A 24,316-nucleotide genomic window follows, 5' to 3' on the forward strand; every position below is an offset into this window, starting at 1 on the left:
AATCTCATATTTCATATTCACTCATTAGTTCAGCAAATATTGTTTTCAACGTCTGCTGTGTGGCAGCTCTTACTCTCATGGTGGTGATGCAACACTAGGACAAAGTCGCTTCTTTACAGAACCTAAAGCACAGCATTTGCCAACTTGTACTTTGTTTGCATCCCTGTCTCCCACGCTAAATTGTGAGCTTACTAATGGTAGGTACATTATTTAATTGTGTATCCAGCTCAGTATTTGGTACATGGTAGATACTCATACATACAGTTACTGTTCATACAGAGGAACTTTATTTTAACGGTGGTGAGAAATGGAACTGAGCACCAGAGATCAATACTGCTGGTCCATGAAAGGATTTGACACTAGATGTGTATTTTTTGACCTACAAAGTGTTATTTGTTTGAATTTCAATTAGAGCCAGCCAATAAAATGGGGGAGATTTTACATAAAAATCCAGATCTCCGGCTTCTTTTGAAAAAGCCTACATTCCTAATTCCCTCTCAGCCGGCTCCTTTAGATGGAGCATGCCATCTCCATTTTACTATAACCCCTACTATTCCCTACTGTATTACATGTGTGTGGAAGAGTGTATATGAACATGTGTATCATGTTTGTCTACATGCATATGTGGTGAGGAAATTCTTCGAATTCTACATAAATCCACTGAAAGTTTGTCTTTATAAGCTTATAACAACCTAAGTCCAACTGCAAATAATACCGTATTCCTTTCTTTTCTTTAATGATGTAGAATGCTAACAAGGATTTCTTTCATTTGAATAATATAATATATTGAGTTATCGATCTAAATTTTCTCCAAATTGCTTTTCTGCGTTTTTATAGTAGGTTTCCTGTATTTCTCAAATCACCTTGACAATTGCCAGCTACTCTTCTATTGTGATATGTATCCCCATCCAAAGTAAAATATATCTAAATCTATCTGGTTTGGTTTTTTTTTTCCCTCCCTTATGGCTATTAAACTAACACTTTTCATTTGGCTTGGTTTTATCGTAGGAAATTAGGATACTTAAAAATATAAAATTGAATTAAAATTGTAGTTTACCAAACTAAATCTATTCATGCTTTATTTCAGCTATCTTTAAAGAGAAGAGGAAGCAAAGATTTGCCAAAATCTGAAAAGAAGGCTCAACAGACTCCCACAGAGGTATGTGAAAATAAAATTTCAGCTAGTACATCAAACATCTCTAAATGTATATAATAATAAGCTACATCTATAAGTAGACATAGTAACCAGATACACTCATGTAAAACAGAGTTAAATTATGCATATCAATTATGTAGCTGTAGATGCAGGAGACAATATAAAGCATTCAGTATCTTTTCTTTAAAAGCTAGCGCTAACATCCCTGTTGTTATTGCTTTTGCATTGTAAGCACACAGCAGAATGTCATTAGTACTTTATGTGTTGCTACATTTAAGAACTGTACCCATGGTGCTGATCTTGTTCACTCATAATTAATAAGGACAATAGAATAGCTATTCCTATAGTATCAGGAGAGAGTAAAGAAAGGAATGTTGTAGGAAGGGTGGCAGAGGGGAGAGAGAGACTCCTGATGGCTTTGGAGAGTCCTAGAATGAAGTAGTTCTCTCTACCAATGACTGGGGAAGCAAAAGAAAGGAAATTAAGGAATAAAAATAAAACTTAAAACATGTCTTCAACATGGGCTTGTTAAGAGACTTAGAAACACAGCCACAGTAAAGACTAGGTCTACTTTTAGGGTGAGCAGAGGTGCTGGTGGATGTAATAAAGGAGATTTTAAAACAGAAGAGGAAATATTTAGGGACAGCTATGATATCATGGCTCGTTAAAAATACTTGGCTAGGGCTTCCCTGGTGGCACAGTGGTTGAGAGTCCGCCTGCCGATGCAGGGGACACGGGTTCGTGCCCCGGTCCGGGAAGATCCCACATGCTGTGGAGCGGCTGGGCCCGTGAGCCATGGCCGCTGAGCCTGCGCGTCCGGAGCCTGTGTTCCGCAACGGGAGAGGCCACAACAGTGAGAGGCCCACGTACCACAAAAAAAAAAAAAAATACTTGGCTAGATATTGATTTTTAAATGTGTAAGTTGGGATCTATAGGACTGTAGCATATGTACTTTTTTTTATTCTTACAAGGGGTTTTCTCATTAGATAATAATTTTAACTAAAGCAATACTTAAATATTCAAAATTTGAAAAAGTTGATCTCACTCATTTTTTTAAAAGCATAACATATTAATTGTTCATTTTCCTTTTCCTCCTCTCCCTGCTCTGTCCTTGGTTAATTTTTCCCCTGGTGCTGGACATGAACATTTATAGGCCTCAGCAGTTCTAGAATCCCAGAGTCTCCTACCAAAATCATCTCCTTTTTGCACCTTTCCCATCATCCCCTTAATAAGTTCATATATGCTCTGTCACCACAACTCTCCCACTGTGTCTTTGCCATAATGTTATGCATCAGTTCTCTTCCCCACCTCACTGAGGGAGAGGTGCTATATGCTCCCTGTTCTAAAAATCTTAAGTCAGCTTTAATCAACAGTTTATTTTTTTTAACTCATGTTTGTCCTATTCTTATACTTCCCATGGTAAAGCTTATTTATTTTTTTCAACAACATTCTCTAATCCAGGAATTCTTAACTGTTTGTTCCTGGCTCTGTGGACCCCCACTCCGTGTGTACAGGGGCACTTTTCTGCAAAAGACATATGCAGCTTTCATCAACTTCTCAGTGGGACCTGGGGCCTTAAAACAGTCAAGACATGTTGCAATCCACCAGTTTTTATTTCATGCACATAAATGTCCTGGGAAATTTACAAGGACGCTGTTATGGCCTTTGAAGTCCCTGCTATCATTTTCAATTCATTTATTTTCAGAGGTTATTAGCTGTCTTTTTTCAAAAACCCACCCCAGAAGATTGATTGGACTGTCTCAGATGGGAGATCTCAATTATAAAATAGTCCATAGTTGATTCTATTGCTCAGTCAAGGTTGAGGACCGTTGAGTCACATACTTACGTTAGGGCAAGCATCCTATATTGCTGTAATTCATATTTACATATTCATCTCCCGTGCTTAGCCAGGGCATATTGTAGGCAGGGGCCATCTTATCCAGCTTGCACTCATCAGTGTCTAGTGTCTGGCAGTCTGCAGCGGGATTAATATGCACTTTCGAATACTCCCATGTCCCCCTTTTCTAGATGAGCCACATGAAATTGCCAACATGCTGTTGTTCTGACCTGCACGAATGGCAATTTCATATGGTTCAACCTGCTATTATTTATATAGCTTTTTATTTCATGTTGTTCAGTTTCTTCTATGTATTCCTCACATGTTCCTCCAGCAGCACAGTGACTTTATATACTGAGAAATGGTATTGCATAGCAGTTAAAAACAGTAACTTTAGGGTCAGGTTGCCTACATGGAAATCTCTGCCACATGCCAGCTGCATGGCCTTAGACAAGCTGTTTCCTCATCCTTAAAATGGGGTCATAATAGAGAGTTGTACAGATTAAATGAGTTAGTATATGTAATTTATCAGAGTGCAACTTAGCTTCCAGTAGTGGCTAGGTTAAAGCCAAGCTCAGTTCACTTCTTTGGGCCCTCATCATCTTTATGTTCCCCTTCCTCTTACGTCATCTGTATCTTCTCAAGACTGAGTCTTTAACATACACAAAAATAAGAGACAGCTTGCTTCACATCTCAAAGCTTTGTTATGTTTCTTGACTGGCATTCACTGTGAAAACAGGAGCAAGCGTTTCTGATCAGTTACATTTCAACCAGGCACTTTCCATACAATCTCTGATTTTAATGATTTCACATTTATATATGGGATTTCCCTGCCCAGTTCCAAACGGAACCTACAATAGTTAGGTTATAGGATGAGGATGCAAGGCACATTGGCATACAGGATTCTTAAACCTTGGTCATTGCAGAAACTACCATATGTGGTACCTTGAAAAGACTTCTCTTAAAATAAATAAAATAATCATCATGCCCATCATTCTCCTTCCTTCTTTATCATGACTTTGTTACATGCAATATAGGTCCAACTCTTAAAATACTTTTCATGTTTTCATCCCTTTGGGCAGGAGAGCTTACACATACACAAATCAAATATCCTCCTCTTTTATATTTGCTTCACATAGTCCAGCGAAGTGTTATTCTGTTCCAGTCTGTGATTTATATCACATCCATTGCCGTTTGGGTTAGATTCAAAGTGCAGTATTATAACATTTTTTCTTCTTACTAGCAAATAAAGGCCTTGCCTTGCGATCAAGGACTTTGATAGAACATGCAGCCCAGCTAGCTTCCCAGTCTCACCTGCTCTTACTTCCCAACAGAGCCTAGTCTAGATAAAAGCATATTTGATATGCATATTGTTGGTCAACTTTCTATTCAAGCATTATTTCTAATTCTGGCTTTAGTGACCTTTGACTCTCCTGCTCTGTGCTCCAACTTTTAATCATTTCTTCTCAGTCTCCCTTTCTTTTTTTCTCCTCTTTGATTGCCTCTGAAGCCATTGCAATAGCTTCAATCATCACCTCTATGCATCTCATCCTCATGTCCTCCCCTCTGGGCCTGAGCTGTCCTCTAGGTCCAGCGCTGTAATCTTGGTAATCTTGGGCAATCTTGGGCCTGAGATTCCACATGCCTGTTGATAGATGTTTCCACTGGGTATCCCTCCACCGACACACCTCAAAGGCAGCATTTTAATGTACTTAAATCCATATTCTTCCCATAAAACTTGATCCTCTTTGTTCGGTCTCTGTCCCTGTTATTGGCAACACATCCATCAAGACACCCAAGCTCAAAACATTGGGGTTATCTTTGACTCTTCTGCTGATGTGATATTAGACATTGTAATACGTCCTTGGTTTCATCCTCACAGAATTAGTTCAGGCACCCGAACACATAGTCTCTTGCAGGGCAGCTTCTTTCTTTGCTTGTGAAACGGATTCTCACATCGAATCTATCTGTGACATATATTCTTATCCTTTTTCACTATGCTCCTGGAGTTCTCTCAGTTCTCTGTGCTTCTCTCTTTTCTTCTAAACCCCTTCTAAAGGGAAGCATACAAGCCAGCACATCTGATTTTGTTACTTTACCTCATTGCCCTACTTTTTTCCTCTCATGCATCTTTTCATGCAACATGTGCAGTGGAAAAAATATGATTTTTGGAATCAGTCTGAATACAGATGTGCTCTGTCACATTAATTTGCGCTCTACCATGTAGCTGCCTTATCTGCAAAGTAGACATAGTATATCATCTTCCTCGTGGGGCTCATGTGAGGATATAATGATATAAGGAATGTGATATTCAGGCTCTGCACACTCAGCAACTCTCATACTAATTCTTATTAGTGGATGGGAGCATAGGAGCCCAGTGCCCTGCTCTCCATCTCTTCTCTCGCAAAAGCTCTGGGCCACATTTATTGAGCATCTCTGGCAGGAGCTCATTATTCTCCTCACCTTCACCATCAGTGGTTGCTACTTTTTTACCAGAATTCATCTCAAACACAGCTGACTCAGTGCTGGAAAAGAAAGGCATTTTTATTCCTTCCCATTTTTTAAAATGAGGAAACCAAAGTCCACAGAAGTTACATGGTGTGCCCAAAGTGCATACTTAAAAGAGAGTTTTGGGAAATTGTCTTTGGGAAATATGTCCTTGGATATAATAATGTGTTTTTATATTAGCTCTCTGAGAAAGAGTTGATTTCCATTTTTCTGTTTGTAGTTTTCCATTTAGTTAATGATTAGGGTTTGAAGGTTGTCCTAAGAATGTGTGAGAAGAACTCCTACAGGGTCTACGCCATCATCATTTTACCAGGCAGAACCAGTTCTATCCATTTCAGACTGATGGAAATAAATCCAATTTTAAAAGTGATCTAGATGGAACACTTACCAATTTCTTCTTGGATGGACCATTCCAGTGTTAAACTTTCCCTACTTTAAAGCCCTTTAAAAACAATTCTCCCTTGAATAAAGATGGGGGACAGATTACTTGCTGCATGGCCGAGTGATCATGTACCAAACTAAGCTTTAGTGTCAGAACCGAATTCCAGTTTCATCTTTGTCCTTTGCCACTTATGAGCTATGTAACCTTGAACAAGCTATCGAACATCTTTAAACCAGGAATTTTAATACCTACTCATAAGCTTACTCTGCACGTTAAATTAGGTCATACATGTGAAGAACTTTACAGTATCTGGCTGAGAGTCAGAGCTCAATAAATGGCAGTGAGTACATATTAAGCCACATGCTCCTTCCAGGGAAGAGGTTTCATATTTACTATAGTCAGGGGAACTCAAACCATGAGAAAAACAAAACAAACAAAATGCACATTGTTGAAAATGACAGCCAAACAGTTGTATGCAGTGAGAACGTATAATTCTCTGAATAGTGATGACCACAGTTTTTCTTTTTATATTCCCTTCTCTTTTGGTTTCCAGGATGTAATATTGTCCTAGTCTTTTCTCTGCCAAAGAATTTAAATGATTTGGGAAAAATGTACAGCATCTACTTCTCTGTCTCATTAAATCTTATTTACAAGAAAAAGGAGTTATTTTTGCAGGTGTCCCTTTTTGGTTGTTTTATTTACATAAAAATGATCTCCTGTCCGCTTCCTTTTTTTTTTTCCCCAAATGAGGAGGACAATGAAGATCTGAAATGCCAGCTGCAGTTCGTGAAGGAAGAAGCTGCTTTGATGAGAAAGAAAATGGCCAAGATTGATAAAGAAAAGGACAGATTTGAACATGAGCTCCAGAAGTACAGATCCTTTTATGGGGATCTGGACAGTCCTTTGCCTAAAGGAGAAGCCGGGGGGCCTCCCAGCACCAGAGAGGCTGAGCTCAAGCTGCGGCTGAGGCTGGTGGAGGAAGAAGCCAACATCCTCGGCAGAAAAATCGTCGAACTGGAGGTGGAGAACAGAGGCCTGAAGGCGGAACTGGATGACCTGAAGGGTGACGACTTTAACGGCTCGGCCAACCCCCTCCTGCGGGAGCAGAGCGAATCCCTGTCGGAGCTGCGGCAGCACCTGCAGCTGGTGGAAGACGAGACGGAGCTGCTGCGGAGGAACGTGGCCGACCTGGAGGAGCAGAACAAGCGCATCACGGCGGAGCTCAACAAGTACAAGTACAAGTCGGGCGGCCACGAGAGCGCGCGGCACCACGACAGCGCCAAGACCGAGGCCCTGCAGGAGGAGCTGAAGGCGGCTCGCCTGCAGATCAACGAGCTCAGCGGCAAGGTCATGCAGCTGCAGTACGAGAACCGCGTGCTCATGTCCAACATGCAGCGCTACGACCTGGCCTCGCACCTGGGTATCCGCGGCAGCCCCCGCGACAGCGACGCCGAGAGCGATGCGGGCAAGAAGGAGAGCGACGACGACTCGCGGCCGCCACACCGCAAGCGCGAAGGGCCCATCGGCGGCGAGAGCGACTCGGAGGAGGTGCGCAACATCCGCTGCCTCACGCCCACCCGCTCCTTCTACCCCGCGCCAGGGCCCTGGCCCAAGAGCTTCTCAGACCGGCAGCAGATGAAGGACATCCGCTCGGAGGCCGAGCGCCTGGGCAAGACCATCGACCGACTTATCGCTGACACCAGCACCATCATCACCGAGGCGCGCATCTACGTGGCCAATGGGGACCTGTTCGGACTGATGGACGAGGAGGACGATGGCAGCCGCATCCGCGAGCACGAGCTGCTCTACCGCATCAACGCGCAGATGAAGGCCTTCCGCAAGGAGCTGCAGACCTTCATCGACCGCCTCGAGGTGCCCAAGTCCACGGACGACGCCGGCGCCGAGGAGCCCATATCCGTGAGTCAGGTACAGTTCTGCCTATTGCGAGCCACGGCGATGGCGAGGCTGGTCCGCGGAGCCGCGGTCCCTGGAGGGGCGACTCCGCGCACCGACCTCCAAGCCCCGCTTTAGGGAGGTCCCAGCTCAGAGCCTCTCTGGGCTTGGAAGCCCCATGGCGCACTTGTTCTTTCACACTGTCCTTCTTCAGGCCTGAGGTTTTCGTAATCCAATCACTTAGCAACTATTCTCCCTGTGTTTTGCTTAAAAGGGAAATTTACCCGTCTCCCCCTCTCTCCACCCCCCACCCCCAGTTTCTGTGTAAAGATGAAAGGATTTCTAAAATATGTGATTATTGAAGGTCGACATTTTCAATATTACTCTACTGATTCTAATAGATTGAGCTGCAAGAAGATTCCGAATAGAAATCTTCAATTGCTCAAGTGTGGTTTTCGAGCCGAGATTCAAATTAAGCTTAAAATATTTTCAAATCACTAAATGATCAGGATTGATGCATAACTCCTGGAAAGAATGTAGGAACCAGAGGTAAAGAGAGATGATATTGTGTCTGGATCCCTACCAAGAGGAGCAGATAGAAGCCGCTGATGTACCTACCACACGTCGAAGTAACATGATCTTTATTTCTAGAGAAAATCACTGTCGGCTCTATAACGGAGAATCTCAGGACTGGGGAAGGAGTGTTATACCTTAGCTTTAAGGCAACACTAATTCAGAGAAATAGTAATAACTATTCCCGAACAGGGAAAACCAGCATTTTTCCTTCATCCTAATTGTAGAGGCACACCCGATGAGTTGGACTGATCTGCTCTAGCCAGGTATGGTGGCCAAAGACTGATGCATTTTGTCAGGGTTAAGCACGGAAGGGAGTTTATAAAACAAACAGGCAGTGCTACTCCTCTAGCAAGGCTGGTATCTTGTATCCGTTGGAGAACCCACGGAAGAACAACAGCATGCATGGCTTTTAAGACACGCAAGAGGGTTACACTTAAAAATCAGTTTATACACAGAAGCATGATATTAGATTAACTGCCTGTTAGTCACAACTAGAAAAATTGCAACCCTATCACTTATTTATCTCGCATGCTGCTTTGCTTTGCTATTTAAAAAAAAAAAAACAAACTTTTATAATAAAACTTGTTGAATTTCAAAATATTAAAGATTTTTTTCCTCTATGTATTATATCACATAGCTGGTTTTTAATTTCCTAGTTTCAGATTTTTGAATACTTTGAGTATGTGGCTTTTCAATTATACTCTCAGGGTGAAGAGATAGAGATCAGAGTGAGAGAAAGTACTGTACATAATAGTAGGTTTTCAGACTTTGTAAATGTATATAAGGGAGGGTTTTCTATTGTAAGTTGAATGAATGCTTAGATTAGTTGATATAAACTTAAGTTTTAAAAATTATTATTAATGAATTCTTCTTTTTGTCTTTGCATTTACCTTCCCAGATGTTCCAGCCTATCATTTTACTTATTCTCATTCTTGTATTATTTTCATCACTTTCTTACACAACAATATTTAAACTTGTCTTCCTTTTTACACTGTTTTTTGTACTGTAAATCTCTCATCATTTACCATTCATTGTAGTATTTTCAGTTTGTTTGTTTTGTTCACCCTTCAAGACAAGAAGTAAAAGAAGTATAATTTCTGTAGTAACCAATGCTGTAAAAACACTGAAGACTGCTTATTTCTTTAAAAAGACACATCTTACCACTACTAAATTCAATAAGAAGCCTGAGCATTAAATGTTTCAGGTAAGGGAGTAAGTATGACTTCTCTTTTTATAAATCATTTTAATTTTTACTTCTTTCTTTTACATCTTGATTTGCACTCTTCTTAAATCACTGTAAGAATGACTGTAAAAATTGCCTAGGTCTCTCAATTATTTCTCAGTATTTGACTACTATGATAATTCAAAAGCTGGACATTCACAAGTTGGTCACATCTTAGAAAATATATAGACTTATAAAGTACTTTTGCTAGGTTGCAACAGACTAACAACATAATTTTGATAACCAATAAATACCAATGAAAATTATGGTGAACAAATGAAATGTGACCATCATGGGAACTAAACTATTTATTGTGATACTGATGGTGTTCTGTCTAAAAAGATGTGTTTGGAAGCATGAGAGTGGATTAGGCCTTAGTCCATTGAGAAAGTAATTATCTTTATCCTGCTACATTTGACCAGCTTCAACCATTCCAACCAAAGCAACCACTTCTGCGTTTACCTGTTATACCTGGAGCCATATATCACCAATCAAGTTTTTGCCTGGAGTCCTGTCCTCTATAATAGGTTACCACACAGAACTGCTTCTGGGGCAGGAAATATGCTAGAAATACAGTATATTAAATATTTTGAGTAGGGAAAAGAATAGTCATTCTGTAGAATTTCATTAAATCACAGTCCAAAGCCAGTAGCATAGTTCCAGTGGGAGTTGCTCTCTAGACAAACTTACTTTGGTGAACCTCAACATTACCCTTTCTCCTCCTACCTAAAGTGGCCTGGATAGGTTTCCTGTACCCAGAAGGTCCTATTCTGTCAACTCATTGGCAATTTACAGAGTGGAAAGCTGGACTGCACTACTGTCACCAAGATTCAGAAATACTAGCACTCGTTGACGTCACAGACGTAGAGATACTTGTATGTTGGTTGGTGGATATGAAAATCTGTAGTAAAGTGAAGTATCTTGCCCTCAGCATAAAAAATAATATATGGAAAATCTTTGCTCTAATACAAAATTTGGTACTGGCAACAGTCTTTTGAGTCCTCATCCCCCAGCACGTCAGTTTCCCTTTGAGTATTAATTTAATGAAAAGAAAAACTACGTAATAGTTTAAAATTTAGTTTATAATACCTGCTCTTAATCTCCATGGTTTTCAGTTTAATTTTGGTTTTCATTTTGTTTTGTTTTGAGGGGAGGAGAGACCAGGAGTGAGGAGTGGTTGACCAACAGTTCAAATCTGTCACTACATACTTGCAGCTTTTTGTCTTAGAGATTCAAATGGCTAGATAGAACGTCATGACAAGAACAAATGAAATAACATAAATGCTATACTTAATTATCCAAGCGTTACATTTTAAAAATTTTCATCTTAGGAAAAGCAACCACTTTAAAAATCAAAATTTGTCTGGTAGATCCTTGGTCAACCCCTAGACCACCATCTCAGAGGAACCATTTTGGCAATGGAAGTGGAACTGAAGGTAAATGTTTGAGGCTGAAATTTATCTGAAGTATTGATTGCCTTGGGAGCCAGATACAGCTAGCTAAGCGATGACTCTCAGCTACCTATGGAGCATTTGGTAGCTTATGGAGGTGTTGCCAGTTCCAGTCACAATGACTGGAATCTCATTGGCATTTAGAGGAAAGGGGTCAGAATTTCAAATAATTGTCCTGCCCAGATTCCTAACATTACCCCTGTGGGGAAGCATGGCATGCGGTGTGCTTGTTCACTTCAGAAGGATCGTGGCTATTCAGTACCCTGTGTGGCTTTAAGAAACTGGCTTTAGAATTGAAACTTTCTTTACCACAAGGAGAATCAAGAACTAAATATCTAGATCAGTGGTTTTCAACCTTAGCCATGCATCAGAATTCCTGGCATGCTTTTAGAATTGAGACCCTACTTCACACTCATTGAAACTGAATGTATGAGGCCAAGCATTTATATATATATATTTTTTAACTCCCAAGAACTAATTCTTAAGATGTTTGAATTATCAAAAATGTGTAGATACAGCTTATACCAAGGTTATATAGTAAACCATGTGATAATAGCTGTATAGAATCATCAGTCGTCTAGGTTTTAGTAGACCTTAAAGTTCCAGGCATTCATTGGATATCCACATCCTCTCTAGGGCATTTCCACCTTTGTCATATGGCCTTTGCCACAAATCCTCTAATGACAAAGCAGTTCTCTTTCCACACTGGTGACAGTGTTAGAAAACTCCCCTTTAATTCATACAGGTGTTTAAAGCAAACAATATCAGAGAAGACGAATAGGAATAATACATGACAGAAAGGAGAACCGAGGTCAGTATTGTGTATGTGCAGGGTCACACACACACTTGGAGATACTGACACATGTGAATGCTGAATTAAAGCCTCAAGATGATCTCACACACACCCTAACAAACCACCACTTTGTCATTATACAGTCATCTCTGCTACAAAGCTTCCCCATGTGATCCACAGAGAGGATATGGTGTCCCAGCAAGAATGATGGATGCCAACTGATTCTGCCCTCCAAACCCAGACGAGAAAGCATACACAAAGAGATGTGAGAACGGAGCAAAAAGATAGAGCATGGATCCTTTGTCTACTTAACAAACATTTTTTTTTTTTTTGCGGTATGCGGGCCCCTCACTGTTATGGCCTCTCCCCTTGCAGAACACAGGCTCTGGATGCGCAGGCTCAGCGGCCATGGCTCACGGGCCCAGCCGCTCCGCAGCATGTGGGATCTTCCTGGACCGGGGCACGAACCCACGTCCCCTGCATCGGCAGGCGGACTCTCAACCACTGCGCCACCAGGAAAGCCCCTACTTAACAAACATTTTGAAGTGTCCCTATGTTAGGTATAGAGGAAATTGAGGTTCAGTTTCTACTTTTTCACAGCTTTCAATTGATTGATTGACCAGGACAGACATGTAAACAGCTAACTCTGACAGGTACTATTATTGAAGTGCAAGAAAAGGTTTGTGGTTGCAATTTATTGTTCATTGCATACCTGAGAGCATGTTAGATTTCCCTAAGAGAGCACAATAAAATCCCTAGGCATTCTTGGATGGAATAATACCATAAATCAATGCAGGGCTGGTACATATACCTCAACAATATCTTGTGACCTGGACAAGAAAGGAGATGCTAACCGAGGGATGGCTGGGCTAACCAAAACACCAGCCTTGCCCTCAGATCTCTTGTGAGGAACTAAAGTCATCCTGGCAACAAGGGTATTAATCTTACCTATGGCTTCCTAAGGCATTGACTTTATAGAAGAATTTCATGACAATTTTGAATTCCATCCAGGCTCTTCATATATGCAACCCCAGTAAGATAATGATGAGGGGAAACAGGACAGACTTGGAGGCTCTTTCCAACTGTGCTCTACCCACTGCATAGCCGGCTTCTCAGTTTGTGCCTGTGTGTGTGCGCACACCTCTACACACGGTGATGTACAATAGGAAATGCACCTAGTGTCAGAGAATTCAGACCTGCATCTATCTTAGGGGCCTGCTGGGGGCCGGTAGTTGGAAGGTGGTCTCAGCAGACTGCCAGCGGGCACAAGGTGACCTTGTCCCTTGCTTTCTTCTCCCTGGCACTTCAGGCTGTTGTGTGAGCACCAAGGATCTAGGGTGCATCTCTCCCTTACACCACAGGGCATAGTCACGGGAAGAAAAGTTAACAAAGATGGCACCCAAGAACTCAGAAAGAGAGTCCCCAATATCTCCTTCCCCTCCCCTTTGATCCTGTTCCTTGCATTATCTTTGTTGTATACAGCTAGCTCTAAAAGAGGAACACCCAGGCTTCTTTGTTCATGAAGAAAACAAAATCCTCCAATTATTGAGACAAGGAATCTTCTCATATTTGCAGCTTTGAATCTGTGCTATTTAAACATCACACTGAAAATAAGTTCAAACAAACAAAAAATTCCTTTGTGTGCACATTCTTGGGTGTAGGAAGGAGTGTCTTTGGTAATTTGGCCTAGATTTAAGAAAAAAAAATTCAGTTGGCTACTTTTAAGCAGAACAGGCTCAAACTCATAAAACAAGGGAAAATCCAGTGCTCAGCCTGGAATGTGTATTGGCTTGCATTCTCCAGCCTTCATTTCAATCTGTGTGGTAGAGTGGGATGCGGTTATTTCATCAGTTGCCGTTGAAGTTTGGAATGTCAGTTTGGTAGCTAAGCCTTAACTCTAAATATTCATGCAGTGTTGGTAGCTATGTTCTTATAGAACCACAGCCCACTTTCCTCTGGTAGAGTCATGCTTTGGGTGAGGTGCTCTAATTGAATATAAGGGTTGAAGAGAAAGTGGTAGAGGGTAATATCAGAAAGTGGGAAAAGTTGACAGCACTTTTAGGAACAATTTTCAAGTAGAGTGCTGTTATCATCTCGCTTGATCAGAGAACAGGAGCAGCAAAGGCAACACTTGCCTGTTAAAAATAAGGAAAAATCTCCACCTTTCACTTTCCACTGTCAGACCAGGCTGTGATGTCTCAAAGAACCTCATCTTATCTTATGACTCAGATGTTTATGTTTACTAAGCTTAAATGTGACATTTCTTGATTATTCAATTTCATTGTTACAATTATAAAAGGTTTTTTTAGTTCATAGTTATCTGAGTTTTCCTATAGCTAAATCAAATACCATGAAAATCCAACATCTGAAGATAAAATTGTAAGATTTTATAAATTCATAAAATTTACTATAAGAGTATATAATCAGTGGTGTTCAGCAGTTTTTCAGCCTTTCAAAAAATATTCATGTAACTGTTTTGACTTGTGGACGAGAATATTTCTTTGAATGTTGTCTAAACCAAAATTTCTGTTTAGGGTATTTCAAATTCAGTTCATAATATTTTGCTTTTGTTTTGATTCTTTTTCTTTTAAATTATCAGAACATTTTTAGGCATATTAGGTAAATAATTTAAAAGTTTTATCTTGTACCAAGATAGATATTAAATAAACAGTATGTTGGAGGATTGCACTAATTGAAAAACTAGAGCCTTTCAGAAACGTTTAGAAGAGTTACTCATTTCACAAAATGGGAAGGGACCCTGAAGTATTGAGGAATTATATGACTATTTCAGGAGCTTTGTTATACTGCCGACTCCAAAGATGGAACTCTGGAAATCATTGATTCTGAAAAAGTGTCTTTACATGTTTTTTTTCTGTAGTCTCTTCTGAGTGTTTTGGGTTGAGCTGCTTATAAAATCTGTGTTAACAAGCAAGAGGCATGAGTGATCATTGAAGGCTGACAAACATTTGTTCCTTTCTGAGATTCTTCATAATGTACCTGTGAAGTCAGCAAGTCAGCTCTTTGAGTCCATGTTGAAAGTTCCTGCCTTAACCTACGTGTTTGAAAATTTAAAGAGACTGAGGGGCAGAGAGAAGCTCATCAGTTTGTCCACTTGCCTCAAATGGCTTAGTAAGGAAAGAGAATTTAAGAGCTTTTTAAAAAAAAATAGTGTCTTTTATTTGTTAATGTCAGAAAACTCAGTTTAGCATCTAGTTTGTAATTCCCTTCTTTTTCATGAACATGTGCGATTTTTGTACAATCCATTCCCTTTGTCATTCCCTCTGTATTATTAACTCCAGGACAGATAAAACAGACTTAGACTATTTAAATAGACATCCTATGTGTCAGCCTAGATCAGTTGTTTAGAACTTTGAAGGGGGGAGGGGATGGTGATTAACATAATGAGTCAGCAAAATTAATTTATTCTAGATTTTGGAATCTGAGCTCCTTTACCTGAAAGGAAATGTGTATCTGCAGAAGCACCAGAACCACTGTATGGAAGGTCTTAGCATTATTCTACCTGCTTAGACTCCATGTAGTGGAAAAAGCCCCAGGAAAGCAGCCAGAGGAGGTAGTTGAAGGAAAATGAGGATCCCCCAGCAATGGACCTTCAAATCTTGGAGTGAGAAAGCTCTCCAGGAAGAGAAACTCATGCCTCTGGTCACACTTGTCACTTTCGAGGGAATGTGATTTATTCCCAAGTAGCTATTTGTTTGAAGGACTCATATTTGTGGAAAGTAGATGGATTAAAAACAGTAGGGTAGATGCAAAATAATTGGAAAAGAAAGAATGAAAGAATCTTACTGTGCAAAATATTTCAGTGGCAACGACAACAAAAGAATATAGTGTAAGGGCCAAGCATAGGCGTCAGGGCATTGTTAGAGTTTCTGTGGACTTAACTAAGAGATCTTGGTGTAGAGAGTGGGTCCAGCTGTCTCTGCAGAAGTCCTCTGATTGGAGTGGACCCAAGGCTACACTGAAGTGTGACTGTGGGCCTCCCTTCCTGGACCCTCATCTCCAGATCCTTTACCGTAGCCTTCTCACATCATGATGCCATATTCCTTTGCACCTGGGCACCAAGACCTCTCACATTAGCCCCTCAAAATCTAGCACCACTCATACAGTTCCTCTTTTTGATCTTCCGTCTCTCTCCCTGCTCCACGGCCCACCGGGCTCCGCCGATCAAAGCTTACCTATATTGACTGTTCCTTCCAGCCCTTTTGTGTGTTAGCTGTTCCTTTTTTTCTTTTAGATGGGTTTGTAATCACAGCAACTGAGTTATCTAAACTTTAATTGGTTCCTCTTTAGAGTTTCTAGTTCCTCGTTACACTGCTCTGCACTTCTATCAATCATCTTTCTTACTCCTTTAGCATTTTTATTACCTCCTCTTTGAACTAGGGGTCTAGTAGTCTGGAGAGATGTTTCACTGTTTGTTCTTTCAGGGGATTTCTCTTGTTCTTTTAATTGGGAGTAGCAGCTCTCCTTTTCTGAGCAAAGTTGTGACTAGCCAGTAATCGCTTCCTTTGTCAATGGCATTTGATTAGACAATTACTAAAAATGAAATGCTGTCTCCTATTTCTGGTAGAAGATATAGGTGGGGTAGCAACACCCTGGGATGGGGCAGGATGGGGAGAATACAGATCAGTTCCTTTGTCCTTCAAATTATACTCCCTAAATGGCCTCTCTCAGCCCTGCTTTCCTGCTAGAACTTCCTAACAGAAGTGACTCAGGGTGGCCCTCTTGTGGTGGAAAGGCATTCCCAAGGCCCTTTTCTGGAATGAAATGAGAGGTAGCCCTAGAACAGTTCCTGTATCACTTAGCTTTTGTTGTCATCATTATCAATATCTCCCAAGTAAAGAATCTGGAAATAATATAGTGAGATGCTAAAAACAAATTTGAAAACTGTAAGGAAGATCTGTCTCTAGTCTTAAATAGCTCACGTTTAAAAAATGTTTTATTGTTTTTGTTTCTTCAAAATATAGACCAGTACTTTAAAAAATAAAATAAAACAGATAGTTTGAAACTGTTTCTTTTGAATATTTCTGTCATCTGGAAATGCCTGTACATAATCCCCATGACAGATTTGCTTGGCTAAAAAATCTGTTGACATGTCACCATCCCTCAGAATAGGAGAGACAGCCAGCATCCCGTGATTCTAGGGAAAAACATTCAGCACTGGGAAAATAGCACGTTAGCTGAAACACAACAACCTAAGCATGTAACTTCCATGGATAATAAATACTTTGTGTGTGACTCTCATCATTTTATAATCTAAAACAGATTCTGATAAGTGTCAACCTATTTCTTTTACTAACACAGAGTCCGAACTCTGTCATTCTAGGGCTCAAATAACACAGGACCAAGTTTCACAGACTCAGCTGTAGAACTTTATAAAAATTAAGAAAACTGGGCCTCACCCCTGGATGGTCTAGTTCAGAAAGTGGAGGAAAGTTCCAGCTTTAGGAACTTTTAAATAATTCTTTGAGCGATTGCAGGGTGCAGCAAGGCCTGAGAGTAACACAACACGGAACTGTGGTCCCGTTGGTGGAACGCTATGGAGATGACCAGGAGAAGCACCCCACATTTGCTTATAAATTTGTTTCAAGGAATACTCAGGAAGTGGACAGTCATGCTGCAGGTCACATTTCAGGGATCTTCAGAGTTGATGGAGCTTGTTGAGATCAAAGATTTGTCTTATTCTTCTAACAGTCCTCAGGATCTAACGCTACAGCTGGCCCAGAGCTGGTGCTCACAAATATTTGTTAAGTGGAATGTTAATTGGAATGCCCAAGACCTCTCCCTAAGAATGGAAGATCGTTTAATGTTCAAGAGAGTTCTGCTAAACAACTGAGATGTAGCGTAAAGCGCTTTGAAAATTGTAAATGCCACATGTAATAGCTTCTTTTTTTTGACTGTGTTGGGTCTTCGTTGCTGCACGGGCTTTCTCTAGTTGCAGCGAGCAGGGGCTACCCTTTGTTGCGGTGCGCGGGCTTCTCTGCAGTGGCTTCTCGTTGCGGAGCACGGGCCCTAGAATGCACGGGCGTAGTAGTTGTGGCACACGGACTTAGCTGCTCCGCGGCATGTGGGATCTTCCCGGACCAGGGACCAAACCCGTGTCCCCTGCAGTGGCAGGCGATTCTTAACCACTGCGCCACCAGCGAAGTCCCCTAGCTTCTAAATTATAATATGCTATAAGAATGAGTTCCGTTGTTCAAAGTAATCTCTTTTCCAATTTTTTCCATATCGTTTACAATGAAAATAGAAATACAATACCCCTTTGACTGGTAAATATGTTTAAAGAGTAAAAGAAGAAGGGGCTGAAAAACTATACAAGCAAGAAATCAGAAGCCACCCAGTGTAAAGAGATTAAATAAATAACTGCTTCGTGGTGCTTCAAGATCATCCTTCAGACAGAAAACTGTAAATTAAATGTGCAGTGGGATACTAAAGGCAAAGTTGGTGCATTTATCCCTAGATTTTCTTCCATCACTAATTTAAAATTCTTTTGTCTTCGTATTCTGACCGAGGATTTACATTTTTGAGGGATACAAACCTCTTTAAATAAATGGCCATGAAGATAAATACTCTGTTATATGACTCCTATGTTATACTTGGAAGATGAAGTATTAGCTCCCTCATTTGGGACTTAGAAGAGAACTGAATTTAAGATTTAATAAAGCCAGAAATAAATGTCTCACGCCCCAAACTCTTATCCCTGGGTTCTATTCCCTTCTTTGAGCTCCTTGGAATTTTAAACTTTAAGGCACTCCTCCAAGAATTAGAAGATCTGGATTCTATTCCTGACATTGCTAGTTAGTGCCTTTGTGACCTTGAGCAAATGGCTTAACATCAGGGCCTCTTTCCTCAGCTGTAAAATTAGAAGCGTGGCTAGATGATTTCAGGCGTTCTTTCTGGCTCTAAAATTCTGTAAGTCTGGAAACACCTGCTAGTGACATTTATGCACTCATTGCTCTTTCCCCCTTTCCAAAATGTTTTAGTTTGTGGCTTAATAGCATCATTTATATAGATCTTTTCAAACCCTTTCCAGGATTTTCTTTTTTTGTTTCTTGATAGCAGCTCGTGTTTCTACATTTACTTTACATTAAGAATTGTTACATGCATTTCTTTACATATTTGTTATACACTGAAATAGGATTAGTATGACATCAGATATGAATGATTCCTCCAAATTCTCTCTAATATATAGAGCAATAATTTGAGTCACTTTCATATTTGAAGGTTTGAATATTTAGATGGATTAAAAGTGACCTGGATTGTGCAACAAATTGCATTTTTTTCCATAAAGCTTTCAGCCATTTGACACCTGCTTGAAAATGTCAGGCGCTTCAAGATGTCTGAATATCACTATAGGACTGGGTATACCAGCATCTGTTTTCAAAATCCATTCGTTTTATGTACATAACAGCAGGAACTTTTTAAAACAAAGCTTTCTTAGAAGTTTTTAGTGGAAAGGTTCAGAAATACCTGAGCTGAGTATTTATTGCCTTTGTATGCAGTCATCTAATTGCATTGCTTTATTTCTCTGGGGTATGAAATATAGCATGGAAATTTTAGCTAATATACATAAAAATTATTCAACAGAAAGGGTTGGTAACTACGGTTAATGGTAGACTTGGGAGAAATTCTGTCAAAGTTTTTTGTGCCTAGTTTTTTACTCTATTTTTGATATAATTTGAGGTCAACTTTACCATGACAAGAAGCAGATGAAGCACCTGCAATAAATAATTACTGGGACATCCATGAAAAAGGGCATTGAAACAGGTACTATTGAGGGATAGTATAGAGGATAGCACAGCATAATTCCTCCTGTAATTAGCTACAGATTATCTGAAGTTCTGATGGGGTGTAGAAAACAGTCTTAATTTGATTTACCAATAACACATGGAAATTAAGAGGTCTGGAGCGGAAGAGAGGTCCAGAGTGTCCTGATAAGGGCAAAGGCAGAATGAACTAACATTTCTTAAGTGCCTGGCACTGTAAGTACCCCCTCATACTCTTACAACATCCTTACAAAGTAAATATAACTATCCCCTTACAGAAGTAACAAACCCGAAGTTCACACTGATCAGTAGTGGCAGTAATTTGAAATCAATATCTCTGTGACAAAATTCCAGGGTCTTCAGTTAGAGAAACCGGTTCCAAGACCTACTTCTCTGCGTGGTCAAGTTTCTGTGAATTTTGGCAAGATACTCTGCCTCTTTGAACCTTGGTTTTATCAGTAAACTTGGGTTAATATCTACAGACACATTTTCTGTGAGAGTGAGCTAAGATAAAGATACGTTAGGTATTAGAAGTACTTAGCACAGAGCCTTGCAGAGAGCTGTCTCTCCATGAGTCATCACTAATTATTTAACTATTGTTGTTATTGCTTTTGAGATTTGGGGACGGGGGGGGGGGGGTTTTTTTTTTTTTTTTTTGCTTTTGATGCCAGGCTTTCAAAGCACAGAGTATGATTTCATTCAATTGTCCTACATGTACTAAAGTCCTACTATGAGCAGGTTATTCTTAGTAAACTTTTTAACTCCCCATGAAATATTTATCTGGAATCTGGAAGCAGGCAAAAATAATGTGACAGGGATTATTAAATGCTTTAATGACCACACAGACTTTAGACTTGAGGATAAGCCCTTATTATTTAAACTTTTATGTAGCTTATTTGCTGAATTAGGTTGCAGTACACCTTCATTGAAAACAAGTACATGGGTATCTCATTGGTTTTTTCCTTACCACAATACGTATCATCCTTTCCCACGGGCTCTGATTTCCACTAGCAGAAAGACATCACCATCACTATAGATACAAGCAGCAAACTGCCACAGAATCACAAAGAACTAGAAGGCTGGTCTTCGTATTTGCCATTTCTACTTTATTTCAAGACAGAAGTTTGATACCTTTTCACAAATCTTCTGCGATTATATACGTAAAATTTCTACACATATTCTGCCACATCCAGAGACCAACTTCCAAAGGCACCGCAAAGTACATTTTGAAAAGGGGAAAGAGAGAGGTAGGCAAAGAGATGATTCTTGCCTGTAAAAAAGGAGTTAACTTTTCCAAATAAATGGAATGTAAAATTGGCCATTGTCATTGTGTGATATTAACACCAGCCCTTTTGGCAAGTTTGGAAATACTGGGCTCCCTTATAAAAGTTAAAAATGTCCTGGACCTGGAGTTGTTTACCCAGAGTGGGAGCTGCTCTAAAGTTACAGAGCTCTGGTTGGAAGAGATGGCTTGAAGGCCGCCTCCGAGAAACTGACGTCACAGTAGCCTCAGCTGCTGCTGTGACATTAGCTGAGCAGCTTTTTGATCTGTGAGATGGTGGAGGTTTCAAAGGGACTTGTCAGTATCTCTCTGTTGAATGGTTGGACTCATTTTGCATCCCCATTTTGTGCAAAGAAGCAAGAGTCACCGTGCTGAGACTTTTCTCTTTTAAAACAACCGGCTGTCCTCCCATTGCTAGATTGACCAGTGGTCGGACATCCATAGGATTTCTCCCCGGAGCAAAAAGGTATGTTTCTTTCTGGCAGTTTGAAAGCAAGTGACTAATTGTGGCAAAATATAGAGGGGCCGCTGTTGACATATTTGAAACTGTAGATACTTGTTTAAGTGGAGGATGATTTCAACATCTGCCTGATTCAGTGTCTGTGTCTTGGCTTAAAAACAGTGGGGCAGGGTGTGTAACGGATTTTACTGACTCCCAGGGAAGAGAAGGTCCAGCTGCTGTGAGTGGATTTCCTGACTCCGGACTGATGGTACCATATGCTCTCTGAGACTGTTTTTGAAACACTGCTTCTCAGTACTTTGAACACCACTTTCCCTACCATAAGATTTCACTGAATTTATTTTTTAGAACACTATTTTCATTAGGATGAAGACTTTTTAACATTTGCAAAGTAAAGTTCACAACCCTTGAAATTGCTGGTATTTGAAAATTGCAGTGAAAAATAAGTCAGTGAAATTTCATCCAAGTTGATGGTTTGCTTACTGCATGATAAGTGTTTCTGTGGTTTGAGTTGAAGTGCATGCCATTCATAATGGGTTAATCTGCAATTAGGAGGGAACCTTAGCACTACAGCTTCTACTCTTTAAGCTGGTTAAGTTTAGGTGTTTTGTTTATCCAAGCCAAATGCGTCTTTCAAAGCTTTTATGAGCTAAGAGAAGTAAAATCGGTGCCCCTGTATGTTGGATATTTTCTAGTTTGAATATATAACTGGAGAGAAAACAAGGAGAAGATAATAAAATGAAAAGGCAAAATTGATTTCTTCAGAATTGCACGAGGTAGTATTCCTTTGACCTTATTGGAGCATGAGGAACGATGCTGAAGTAGCAAGAAATAGCAATTTCTCAAAATTCCCTTTTGCATTGTAACAAAATCAAGTCATAGTTTTCTTTGCAAAAATGCATTCGCCAGTGAACAGTAGGGGAGGAATAAGGTCTTATAATCAGTTGAAATGATGCAAGTGATTCATAATAGCCTAGAGAAAGGGCTAGAGAATCTTGGAGGCAAATGGTGCATAACTTTGATGGGTATAGACCTGGGAATTCCTAATTCTTCAAAGTTAAGAGGAAGCAAAGCATCTCCAAGGCAAATGATGGTTCTAGGAATTGTGAGATTGGCAGTACCTACTGTGTGTGGCATTCCTATTGGAATATGTAACCTCCTACAAGTGAAAATTTTTCAATTATATGAAAAGCAGTATGTTTGTAAAAAGGAAAGCAGAGAGCAAGAAACAAACACTTTGAACAAAACTCTCAGAAGAGAGAAGTTGCAATCGCGTCAACTCCCCTAACGCTGTTTCATTTGTTTGGCTAAAGTCCAGTTTTCAATGGGGGAGATGAAGGTTGAAATGGTAACAACCAAGGTGTAGTAAGAAGGGAGCACCCCTCAGATGAAGAAGTGTTACCGTGACCTACTTGAGGCTAACATGGGAAATAGAAATGATTTATTGTGAAACTGCTGTGTTAATCTTAAATTTTGCTTCCTAGTAGGGCCGGAAGGTTAGCAGAACTGTTTTCCTCCCATCACCATACTTATGCAACCCACTCACAACCCTCTACAATTCTGGCTTCCGGCCTTGGGGAGGGGGAAGTAGGTTAAAATGGATTATGTAATGCTCACTTAGAGTTGTTGGGGGAAGAACGTGTGCATGACTAAGTAGTGCAGCTCCCTCTGTCCTTTTATATTTGCTCTAATCAAATTTTATTCTGAATGAAATTCTGGAGGGAGTGAAATGAAATGGAGAGTGAAGGGTGCAGATTGCAGAAATTCTTCCTTATCTCCCACAGAGATACCAATATCTGTGGGCGAAAACAAGTGACAACTAGGAACAAAGAGAACTTTTATATTTGCCTCAGCAGAAAGCACTGAAATTGAGTTTTTGAACGGCTGAGCCATTTTACCCCATAACTTTTCATTACAGAACGTTATGTCCCTATAAGATTGCTCTATTAGTTGGATTTTTTTTTAACATTTAGGGAGAATTATAACAAAAGCAGTTTTATATAAGATTTGTCTATTCAAATTTTTGCTAACAATAAAAACATTTCCTAAATATTTAACCTGCCTTGTATTCTTAAAATACTTGAAAAATACTGAGGGCAAAGGAAAACTGTTAAAAATATGAGTTCACACAATTACACTTGCTTCTCTGAATCTTCTAATGAAATCAAAATCAGTTTTATTCTAGAGGAAGATAAATAAAAGGAAGGAGGGTAGGGGGAACACAAAACGGGAGGGAGACAAGGACAGAAGGAAGAAGCCAAGAAACAGGCATTTACTGAGCATTATGATCCAAAACAGTGTTAGTCGCTTTGATTAAGCATTCTCTTTCGTGCACATTTAATTCTCCCAAAACTCTATGGACCCCACTTTATTTTTAGAGGAGAAAGCAATATATTCAACCGTATTACATTTGACATTTATGACAAGACATAGATACTAGAAAGGTGAAATAAACCCTCCCACAGAAATTGGCACAGATACTGCCCTATAGGAATTTTCTTTCCAAGGCTTGTTTTTTATCCATAACCATTACATTTTAAGGCACTAGATATTGCTCTGGTCCTGGAAAGGGGAAGCCCTGTAGATTGGCCCTTCTCCGTATTAAGTGATGAATTTGGCGCTTTGCAATTAAGTGCAGGATTCTGTCTGCTTCGGGAACACTATCTGGGTTCATGTATAGTCCTGTTACCAGGAGCAAGCCTGATTGAGGGTTTTCCTGAATGATATTCTTCAGGTAGGTAAAAAAGAAAAGGGTCTGGTGCCCTTTCACCCTGACCTGGAAGTGGTTCAAGAAGAGTTAGAAATAAAAAGAAAAATTGGAGCCCTTTGCTACATAATTGTAGGAGAAACTTCATGATGATTTCTGAACATTTACAGTGTTTAAAGACAGAATGAGACATGGAGTATCATAACACCTCTTCTCCAGGTAGCTTGAAATTAGCCTGCTCTCTTTCTGTAACGCCCTTTGTTATCTG

General features: G+C 40.1%; 1 protein-coding gene across 6 annotated transcripts in view; it reads left to right on the forward strand.

Moving 5' to 3' along the window:
* MTCL3 (MTCL family member 3) overlaps positions 1-24,316 on the forward strand; it is a 61,927-nt gene that overhangs the window by 34,949 nt on the left and 2,662 nt on the right. Inside the window, exons 5-9 of one of the 6 annotated variants that reach the window (XR_003428664.1) lie at positions 1,088-1,159; positions 6,634-7,809; positions 9,425-9,556; positions 10,906-11,010; positions 11,962-12,216. Coding sequence is in view for 4 of the 6 variants with exons in the window: in XM_027086867.1 (XP_026942668.1) it covers positions 1,088-1,159; positions 6,634-7,809; positions 9,425-9,547 (1,371 nt within the window). In the remaining 2 variants the exon portion in view is untranslated. Of the gene's footprint in view, positions 1-1,087; positions 1,160-6,633; positions 7,810-9,250; positions 9,557-10,905; positions 11,011-11,961; positions 12,217-17,159; positions 17,811-24,316 lie in introns of those variants that run through there. The other 5 variants (XR_003428665.1, XM_027086867.1, XM_027086873.1 and 2 more) reach the window with 5 other exon arrangements.

Source organism: Aethalodelphis obliquidens, unplaced genomic scaffold, assembly GCF_003676395.1.
Source record: "Aethalodelphis obliquidens isolate GAN/ISIS:26980383/991018 unplaced genomic scaffold, ASM367639v1 scaffold3, whole genome shotgun sequence".
In the NCBI taxonomy this organism is placed as follows: domain Eukaryota; kingdom Metazoa; phylum Chordata; class Mammalia; order Artiodactyla; family Delphinidae; genus Aethalodelphis; species Aethalodelphis obliquidens.